Source organism: Salvia hispanica, chromosome 3 (assembly GCF_029641045.1).
Source record: "Salvia hispanica isolate PSC_SH4W2 chromosome 3, Shi_PSC_v1, whole genome shotgun sequence".
Lineage (NCBI taxonomy): Eukaryota > Viridiplantae > Streptophyta > Magnoliopsida > Lamiales > Lamiaceae > Salvia > Salvia hispanica.
In genome coordinates, this window is record NC_142694.1 from 44,174,898 (window position 1) to 44,185,955 (window position 11,058).

Below are 11,058 nucleotides of genomic sequence, written 5' to 3' on the forward strand. Positions count from 1 at the left end.
GAACAGTTTTTGGTTTAATCTCTACAAATTATGTTGTATAGGCAACATTGCAAAATCATCAATATTATAAACTAAGCAGATATAATCAGTATAATATTTTTTAAAAGGAAAAAATAACATATACAACGCCCAAATTCTTGTCCAGGAATTCTACTTAGAATGAAGTTGAAAATTGATCCTGTACATTTGATCAAAAAAACTTTTTTGTGTTGTACACCAAGTGAGTACCCGTAAAAGAAAGAAATCAACAATAATCACATTTGAATCCAAATAATATCTGTGACATATTGTGTTAGTATTTGTGATTTAATAACTAGACATCATCATAATAAAGAGATTCACATAATTATTTAGCGAGCAGAATACATGTATAGCTCTCTCCCTCTCTCTCTCTCTCATACAAAGATTCCATCTCATAAGAAAACCAACAATACAAAGAAGAAAAAAGTGGTGGTCATGGAACCAAGTGCTGCTGAACTAAAGCTCATCTGTCCAAATTTTTCCCTCTTCGATCCTCACGACCTTCTCCTCCCAACCATTCTTCCAGTTTCGCTTCCCGACTGGCCTTGAACTCGTCGTAGTTCTCGTGCAATGCCAGAAAATGCTGATGAGACAGACTCTTACTCAGCTGTGACTCTTCTTGCAGCTCCCTGCCATTCTCATCCAACAGCGGTGAATCTAAAGTCTCCGGCTCTTCTACCGTTGCAGAAGGACTACTACCTGATGTGCTCGCGGCTGCAGGACTAAAATCATAAGGAAGCTTCTCGTTGCTAGACTCAAACGCTTCCTCAGAGCCCGTCTGAGACCGGTTGAAGCTCTGAGCTCGCTGTGTGACTGACTTAAAAGCACTAGACAGGTAACCGGGGCTCCTATCACCATCCTGCTGTGGGAAAACTGCATTACGACCCCAAGAGGCCGGAGACCAGGAACTCGTTCTTGGAAGAAAACTGGTGCTGGTACTGTACATAACTCCCCTTTTTGGCTGCTTCGCTGATATGATGGAAAGGGACTTTTTTATATCTCTAAGCATTTCATCTGCAACCGCGACCCCACATTCCTTCATCGACCTCAACATTGACATGGAATCGTCGAGATCTTCCGTATGCAAAGCAGTCTCGCGTGATTTTTCAGTGACTTTGTTCTTGAGATCGAGAAGGTTGGGGGTTACCTTCTGAGTATGATGCTGGATATAGTAAAGCCCCACAGAGGGCTCATTTGCCACAAATTTGATCATGTCTGTCAAATTTTTGTTTATCTCCACAAAGCCATCAACTGTGGAAAAACCATGCATCTTCTTGAAGGCAATTGGCTCCTCATCACTGGATAAAACATTTGGAAATAATTACTCGAAAAAGGAAAGCAAAGAAGCAAGTTTCAAGTCATACACAGCCATCACCATTATCAGAGCCCATCCATCCCAAATCTTCTGGCATATCATAACTTAATCTGAGGTCCATAAGATCAGCATACTACCCACCCCTCCCCACATGCCTTCCACTAGCTCAACAATATAAGATTTGTCTAATTAGGGCCATATGCCCGTGGCTAATGTGATGAGCAGCAGTACACGAGAAGTAAGTTAACAAAAGTATAGTAATCTCAACATTCGGATCAATGATCGCCTATAAAATCAAACTAAAGTTTATAGTTTATACATAAAAGAAAAGCAAGTTAAGATTATGGAAACATTGAGGAGCAAGAGAAGCAAAGCAGCCAATCAATAAGTCAAAATCGAAAAGGGGAAGAAATCTACTATACTGTTTCAAGCTGGCTCACATAACATAATTACATAACCAAGTATTTTACCATGTGAACTACAGTACTATATTTCTAGTTTCATGAGGATTCCAGCTGATTGATTAATCTCATTATCCATGGCCGTTGCTTAAGATAAAAATCAAAACTTTGATCAAGAAAAATAAAATTGTGTCACATCTTACTTGAACATAGATCACGCATCTACGGATGAGCTTAGTTTGCAGAGTACATCCAATCTAAAACACAATACAACCTGCAAATCGAAGTCAGAAAAAGGCCTTGAGTTCGCTTCAACAGCCATTTAGAATGAGAAACTGCATCAGATACAGTCAAAGTCCGATTTTGCAGAACATTTTGATTCTAAACTCAAACTCAATTATTGAACAAGAAGCTAATGCAGCAGAAAAAAGATATGCTAAAAACACAGGAAAGGAGAAAATGAACGCAATTTTGTTTAGGGCAACCACGAAATTTCTCAACAAATAGAGCAAGTGTGGCTCGAAGATTCAAAAACCCTATTGACATTCAGAGAGAACCCACTTCTAAAAATGCAATTTTGAGCTCATTGGCAATCAGAGAACGGATCAACATGTAGAAACGGACATACAACTGCAGATAACATTGAAAGAAAACAATATAAATCAGACACTAAAGAGAAGAATTTCAAATGCTTACAAGGAGTATTTTACAAAGCTCAATTAGCTCTCTCTTTGCTCTCCATTTACATGTATACCATGTAGTATGTGAGAGTTTTTTTTTTTTGTCCCTTCTGTTTGAGATGAGTTTTCTTTTTGGGAAGGGGTGCACCAGATGTTGTGTTGTCAACAGCTCTGATTGCTAATGCCAGAACAAATCCACCTCAAAAGACCGTTTTGCCCCTTCTATAATACTATAACAAAGCTTGGTTTCTACTTCACTAAGAAATGGAAATGGTCTTATTAATAAATGGTGATGTGATTCTAATATTTTAGAAATGGTGTGAGGTTATAATCTCAAAGAAATATTCGATTATTAACGGCAATTAACCTCCTTCTTAGTTCTCCAATGGTTAGATGGAGTTGGTGTGGCAATAGCAGTTTGTAATATGTTAATATTGGACTTCTTTGTCACTTTATTGCAAGAGCAAAATGATTTGGTTTCACTCTTCTCATTATTTATGGCGTGGAAAGTTTTGGTCGGTGATAAATATACATAGTTTAGAATTTCGGTCTAAAAGTTGGCCTAATATAATTATTTGAGTGTAGGCTGTGTTGACTCAGTAAATTTTGTATGAATGGTAAGTTTGAGGTGTATTGTAATCCCAACTCTTTATCACATAATAGAAAATTAAAATCTTCCAGAACAACTGAGCAAGAATATCTATGAAGGATAGAGTAGATAAGAGTGGGGAGTGAGAAAGAATATTGAGGTGTGGTGTCATGATGGCTTCTTCACTCACATCCAAACAAAATTTTCAGTGCCAATTCCCATCTCTTTCTCTTCATCAACCAAACACACAGTTACATCTGAGATCATGCATTCCAAATTTTCCTTCATCAGTAGGAGGTTTTTCTCATTTGAAACTTAAACTCAAGCATAGGATTTCAAGAGCCTCTTCTGAAGGTCTATCTCTCTCTCTTTCTATTTACTTACATGCATTTTTACTTGTTCTTGAATAATTTTTCCAGCTGGGCTTTCAAGAATTGAACTTTTCTTGTCTTGATTAGGATATTGAGTGATAGAATTTTTGTGACTGCTTTTTCTTGGGGAAATTACTATTGATATTCATCACTTCCTAAAGTCCCTTTTCCTCCTTTTGTGTGATTATCTTACTGCAGCATCTTGAATGGATTAAAAAACTGAATGCTATACATTGTGAAGCTTTGATTAGGTATCCAATGTCAAAATGAAAGTTGATAGCAATTTTAGTTTCAGATGCTTAAACTGAAAAATGTCTTGACCCAATTTGCAGATTTACCTCCAGAATTGACTGATGAGGATTCCAAATTTGTTCCTTTAGCTTCAGAGGATTCAAATTATGGCCCCCCTGTAAGTTCTGGTTAGTTTTATGTCATTTGTTATCTACCATTGGCTTTTCATGATCTTGTTTAGGTGGAGAGGAAGGAGATGATTTAGTACTAATAGAATTGCTCTTGCTTACTCTCTTTTACCGGCTACAAGAAAACCGGATAAACCCATCAATACTGAACTTCAAACATAGCCTTGTTTGCTTTTTCATACTAAGTTAACTTAACTTTATACTATCTCTGGCATGATTCATCAAAACTGAAGTTTCAAATGTTTTGCATTTCTTTCAGGCTTTGTTGTTGCTAGGTTTTGAAGTTGAAGAAGCAGCAAAGGTCTTGACTAATCCTTTATATAGCTTGCAGTACTCAGTAGTTTTATGTTCGGGCGTCCTATCATTCTTTAGTCGGGATTCTTACTGTGTTATGACAACAGATACAACTATTTCTGAAGGAGCTGGATGGCGAATTTCTTGAGGTATGCAGAATTTGAACCTATTTGATTTGCAACATATTCCTTTTGGAGTCCTTCAGTAGAAAATCTCATGTGAACAAGCAAATGAAATGTTTACGAAGGTGATTTTTTGCACTGAAGACATGATAAGTCGTTCGCTCTGGGAAGCGGTGAACACCAGACAATCGAATCTGGAAACACTGAAGGTTAGGTTTCTGAAAACCAGTGTCTTCTTCAATCATCTATATGAGATTGCAATAAATGTAGCATGTTCTTCTGTTTGAATTTAAGTACAGTCGAATATTACCATGTTGAGTTTCCACCTCTAAGATAGAAAACACTGCCCGAGTTTTAGTAGTTTCACTTTGAGCTAGTTTCCGCCTTTTGATTTCCGCTATTGCTGGAGAAACTTTTTTTACCAGCTTCTGTCTGAATAAATCGATCTTTGAAGGCTATGAGATCATGCGACATTATATCCAGTTCTCGAAGTTAAACATCCCTGATAAAGTTAAATACTATAGTGTAGATTTTCATGTAGATTTTCATCCCTGATTAATGTACTTTTGTGAGATTAATGTCGAACAAAATGATGCTAATTCGATCAGACAACAAATGCAGATTGCAACATCAGTTCCGCGAATTTGCTTCCTATCTGGTCTTACCGGGGAGGAGATGATGATGTTCATAGATGCCTTCCCAGAAAGTGGTAATCAGTTACTACAACTTACACGAAACTCTGTATTACGAAACATCTGAATTGACCAGATTGGCAATGGTAACACGAGGCCAAAGAACTCTTTTCCTGAAGTGTGCGCGTCAAAATTCTTTCATTCTTTGTAATGTTTCTTACTTTTCTGATTTTTGTGTGTATTCCTGTTCAGGTTTGGAACCTCCTGTGTTTGCGGCCCTCGTCCCATATAGCGCCAACAAACCTTTAACAGAGTTGATAGATGAGATCATGGGAGACCATGAATTGCTAGTAAGTTTGTTAACTATACTTTTCAACTATAATATCATCAATTGTTTTAATATCTAAGACTCATTTAAGAATCCTTTGCTTGTAGAATTCTTCAAAATTATGACTAGATTTTTCTGGTTTTGATATAAGTGGTAGTGAGAAGTAGATATAACATCGGGGCATAGTAGCTAGTATAGTAGTTTGTTTGTTCATAGTTGGTGCTTTCAAGTGAACGATTTCATGCAGTCTGCGCGACAAACAAGCTAGACAGCGGGCGCAACGGGCATGGGCGCTGGGACAACTGGTGGAAGTTTGAGATGAGAGTAGGTGCAGTTTTCTTCTTGTGTTTGGTAACATTATTCTATCATGATTTGCACACTGGCATTGCTAGTGCAATGATCATGTCAATTTTTCCATCCATGTATCTATATGCAATGTATATTTATGATAGTGCATATAATATTTTTAAAGTAATCAATAGAGTTTCCGTAATGAAATCCTTATGAGAATGGTCTTATTAACTCCAGTTTAATTTGAATAAATATATGGCTACAAATGCAATGTAAGTGTATATAATGCCAAACACAGTATCATGAGACTAAATGCAAACATATAGTAGCCCCACTGTACAAATAGAAACATATGGTACAATTAACAACAACGAAGCAAAATATACTCGTGTGTATACATATGTTCATTTGTCATGCTTCTACACATTTTTGATGCCTATTTGTAACACCATATATCCATCATTACGTAGAAAAGAGTAGTTAAATAATGTGATAATAGGAACCTATAAGTAACTAGTAATACAAATCCAAAAACTTCTAATCTAAACAACTACGTATATCATGTTAGTATTCGTACAAATGAGTACTCCATAGTGCTTATAATACCAAAATTAAAGTAGGCGCCAGAGGGTGGCCCCTCGTATCACAAGGCAATATATCCACAAGGCAATATATCCACAAGGCAATAAACGACTATTTTTTTTTAATTTTTTTAAAAAATTGGTCATTGGGCCATCAGCATTTTTGATGAAATAAAAATGTTAGTAGCTGATGTCCGATTTGCGAACGTCTATGCTAGCGATGATGCAACATCCGAAAACCAACAAAATGGAGGCTATTTTCTTTTTTGTCATCGTCAATTGTAAAAATACAAGTAATATATATGATAGTACTATTAAGGCAAAACACATCCTTAAGTTCTTATACTTTAATTATTTATTTTAGTAGGTCCTTATACAATTTTTTCATTTTAATTAGTCCTTGTATTTTTATATTCGGTATATTTCAATCCTTATTTAACGGAACGTTAACTTTTCCGTTAAAAGTAACACATCATATATTAATTATTTAAATATATTACATATAATATCCTAATTGGAAAATATAAACATACTCCGGATTGTGCCTATTCATCTCAATGAGTCACTGTTTCCACTTTCCAGTAAAACTAGTGAATCCCCAGCGCGTTGCGCTGTTGACAACATTCCGTGTCAAATCTTTTTGTATACAACGTCCAAATATGTATTCATAATTTGGGAGTACTAAATTATTCGAAACAAAGACAGTACAATATTTGAGAACACAATATTTATGAATAAATATTTTCTTATAAATCAATAAGAACAACAAAATCCCTCTACAAATACAACATTCACTCTTTATAATAATGACAAATATTTATTTCAAAGAAAATTAATATAAACCTTAAATTATTCACAATCTTCAGTACTCTAAAACAAAATATATACAGAAATACCAAAAATAAATCATACCAACAATGTCAATAGAAAAGCACGCGATATTAATATGATCTTGTACAATAATTTATATTTATACATACTGTACTTCATATTAATATTACCAGTTATAGTGTTAAAAATACAAAATCATATTATTATATAATTTGCAAACAAAAACTACAATTTTTTCTATGTTAATTGATAAACGAATCTTTCCAACAAACCCTCAAAAATTATTGCGAAAAATTATAAAATAATATGCAAATTAGGAGATAAATTCGGCAAAACATAGAAAACAAAAATCACAACAACATCAAATGCAATATTATACTTGAACGATGCAAAAGTAATAGTTAATAACTTTACATCTATTAATAATAGTATTAATTAGTTACGTATTCATCTATTATCGTATTAGCAAATTACATATTCATCTAATTATAATATTATTTAATTACTAAATTATCAATAGAAAACAATACGTATGTGGAGAACAATATATATTAAAATACTTCTCACCTAGCATTCAATAAAGGCAACAACCATTTCTATCTTCCACAATTACTCCTCTTCTTCCTTCTTCCATATTCTCTTTGTAAATCTCAAACATTCAAGTGGTCAAAAAATGTCTATGCAACCAGAGCAGAGATACTCGGAAGATAACATCGCAAGATTCACCACGATAATTTCATCCGATGAACAATCACAAATGGTATGTATTGAAATTTGCTTATTACTTTTAACTTCTTTTTTTTTGAAATAACATTCCTTGTATCATCAACATTCAAATAGACAATTTTATTTATGTTAAATAATACTCCCTACAACAGATCTTTCCAGAAAAATTTCAAGAGAAATACCAAGTTGAGATAGGCCCAATATGCGAGCTTAAAAACAGATTTAATAACTACTGGATAGTAGCAATCAAACAACTTGAAAACAGAAAAATGTGCTTGGACAATGGATAGCAGAAATTCCACAAAGATAACCACTTGAGAGCAGGAGATATCTTGACTTTTGATCTGATTTCACCAAATTGTTTCTATGTGGAAATATATGATGGAACTACGCAATGCGCTAAGGAATACCAACCAGAATGGGGTAAGAAATTACAATAAATTCAACTTTGTTAATATACATTTTAATATTCCATGTTTTAATCATTACTTTATAGAAGGAGCTATCGTCATGATAGACAGACCATCATCTTCAGAAGTCATTGTTTCACCTTCCTTCAAATCAACCATGACAACATCAAATCACAAAAAATTGGTAAGAATTTACATTTTTATTTCATAAATATATTTAATAATCATTGAGTATATTGATTTATAAACTAAACAATTGAAATTGATAAATTAATGTAATTAACATTATAGCACATACCAATACAATTCTGGAGGACACATGTGATGAACAAAGATGTTGAAGTCGCAATCTTTGAATTCCAAGGGAGAAAGTGACAAACATATTTGAAGACCACTAAAGATAGAGTCACAGTATCAACAGGATGGTCAAATTTCTTCCATGAAAACTCATTCCACACTGGAATGAAATTGAGTTTTCAGTTGATAAGGAATACCCCTACCATCAAGTTCAAAGTTACTATGGCTGAGGTAAAGATAAATAGTCTATAATTCATGTATTTCTTTGATTGATAAATAAAAAAAATAATCTTCCACTATATGTTATGCAGCAATCTCCATTAATCATTACAAAATACAATGTTTAAGATTTTAATTTTTTATTGTAGTATTAAATAAATATTTAATAGCAACATTAGTAAGAGGAAAACATACCTTACTAACTCCATTTTATAATTAACCTCATTATCAATATCATAAATAAAAACTTTTGAAGACTATCATTATATCTTTTGCAGTGACGACGGTGACAAAATACAATGCTTTGGAGAATTGCTGATCAAGTAAGTGGATTTCAAAAACTGTAATTTGTGCAACAAACAATATGTATTTTTAATTGATTATGTATTAACTACTCTACCAGCAGAAGACAATATACAGTATGCACTCATCAATTAGCATATATTTTGTATTATATCTATGGTGCAATTATTAATGACACAAAGTTTACTACGAATATAAACATCTAAATTACATAAATATATCATGAATTATGTTAAACTAAATAAATAATAGTGCAGAAACCGGGATAAATACATATCTTGCAAATTACATATAAATGCAAAAAACATTTGTTAAATTTCGATAATATAGTGATATAGAAATATTTATCAAATGGTAATGGTATAGAGATAACCTACACCCTAAATTCTCGGTTTTAAGGAGAAATTTAGGATGAAGTCACTTATTTAACCAATATTTATGCACCATCCGTTGTTATTAAGTTTTAACCAATAAAATAGATTTATGCTTTTATATTTATTACTATCAATACACTATTATACCTTATTTGACTATTATAGTATGATATTACTTTCTTGTATTAGATACTATTTTCATATAGTTAAACATAAATAGCTAGTATAATATTAAATCCATCGAAATTACTTCAAAATTGTTGTGAGTAAAGTATACAATTAATATTACTACTACTATTCATCCAATTATTCAAAGTATATAAATTAAATGTAAACATAAATATAAATATAAATAACATGCAATGCATACAAAAACATACAACATACACAAAACAAAACAATTGAACTACATTGAAAACATAACAATCAATCTAAAATGAATCGACAAATATTAATGACAAAAACTTTTTAAATACATAAACATATAATTATTTAATAATTTATATAGTAGATGAACATATATTTACTTATTTAATATGACACTGAATATTATGCATATCATCACAAGAATTCAATCCTTTTTTACCTTACAATAATAAAATAGAATCTGTAATTTTATTAGCAATATTATTGGTGACATCATACAAAAATATCAGATTTTACTAAAAAATATCTATAATTATATTGCAGAATAGTTTTCTAAATTTTTTTTTTCGACCTTTAATGTAACCAAATAATACATTAAAACTCTAAACTCCAAAAATATATCTCATACATACACGCATAAAACAATACTATATATCATAGATTCAATCACTGCAATAAATATTAGAGTATAAATGACTAACATAAATGTATTATCATCGAATCTGTTATAACTTTTGTTACATATAAACATACTATATGAGCCACAACGCCAAAACTTCCATCTTAGACCACAATGATAATCCAACATCTACAACATCTCAAAACCAAAGAGCTAAACATATACTCATACGAAATAATTAATAATTAGTTAAACACTCATACTATTAAACACAAACATCTTAGAATTATGACAAACAAAAATTACACAAACAATGAAAATAATTTACATCATCAAAGTTTGAAATATCAAGGTTCAATAGTAACCTTGAACGTGATGTACGGATCTGGTAAGAGCATAAAAGTAACTATGCTCCCAATTTCCAAACCATTTTCATCATAGAAAATTCTCCAACTACTATGCAAAATTATCAAATCATCATCACATTCTGTTACTTTCATAGAAAAATATCGCAAACCACACGTAAGAACAACTTGATGAATTTCTTCATCGCTTTCAGGTAGATGTTGTCTCCAAAATGAAAATGGTAGTTCCTACATTTGAAAAACAAAATATCGATATAATATTCAAATTAAAATTTTTAATCATACATAAAACAATCGAAACAACCAAAATATGTTAATCTAAGAGATTTACTTTGATAAAAAAAACATATTTTTTATAAACAAATATATAAAACGAAATATATTATTAATAAACTATTAGAAACATACCTTACTCATAAATAATACTATTACTAATAAAGAGTAATATATTATAGTAATAAAGAGTATCATACAGCATAAAAAATTACCAATTCATAACGCTTTTCTTCTTGTATGACTACACTAAAAGAAGGTCTATGCAAACGGCTCTGAAGGAATGCTGAACTTTGTAAAATACCTATAATTACACCAATAAGATTCAATTATTAAATATAATTAAACATTATACATATTTAAATTGAAATCAACTTATAAGTAGTTAAAATAATTACTTGGTAATCTTGGTGCAGGTTTGATCAAGCCATAACTCGCGTAGATATCAGC

General features: G+C 32.1%; 2 protein-coding genes across 5 annotated transcripts; one reads left to right on the forward strand and one right to left on the reverse strand.

Annotated features, from left to right (window-relative positions):
• Window positions 1-236: 236 nt before the first annotated feature.
• LOC125209822 (uncharacterized) lies at window positions 237-2,588 on the reverse strand. Its single transcript, XM_048109403.2, has 3 exons — window positions 2,434-2,588; window positions 1,941-2,011; window positions 237-1,319 (listed from the first exon to the last, which is right to left on the reverse strand). Exons 2-3 carry the CDS (start codon window positions 1,946-1,948, stop codon window positions 485-487), a joined length of 843 nt encoding a protein of 280 aa, XP_047965360.2. The 5' UTR covers window positions 1,949-2,011; window positions 2,434-2,588; the 3' UTR covers window positions 237-484.
• A 490-nt stretch (window positions 2,589-3,078) lies between these two features.
• On the forward strand, window positions 3,079-5,651 carry LOC125212094 (vacuolar acid trehalase). Of its 4 annotated transcripts, none has more exons than XR_016136592.1 (8): window positions 3,079-3,360; window positions 3,710-3,786; window positions 4,056-4,097; window positions 4,198-4,239; window positions 4,338-4,421; window positions 4,834-5,024; window positions 5,097-5,194; window positions 5,420-5,651. XR_016136592.1 is itself a non-coding variant. In XM_048112139.2 (8 exons), exons 1-8 carry the CDS (start codon window positions 3,177-3,179, stop codon window positions 5,438-5,440), a joined length of 636 nt encoding a protein of 211 aa, XP_047968096.1. In that variant the 5' UTR covers window positions 3,092-3,176; the 3' UTR covers window positions 5,441-5,651. The 4 variants fall into 4 exon arrangements, 2 of the variants coding, with proteins under 2 accessions (XP_088923591.1, XP_047968096.1); XR_016136591.1 differs by having other exon boundaries at window positions 3,080-3,360; window positions 4,834-4,990; XM_048112139.2 differs by having other exon boundaries at window positions 3,092-3,360; window positions 4,834-4,921.
• The last annotated feature ends 5,407 nt before the right edge of the window (window positions 5,652-11,058 follow it).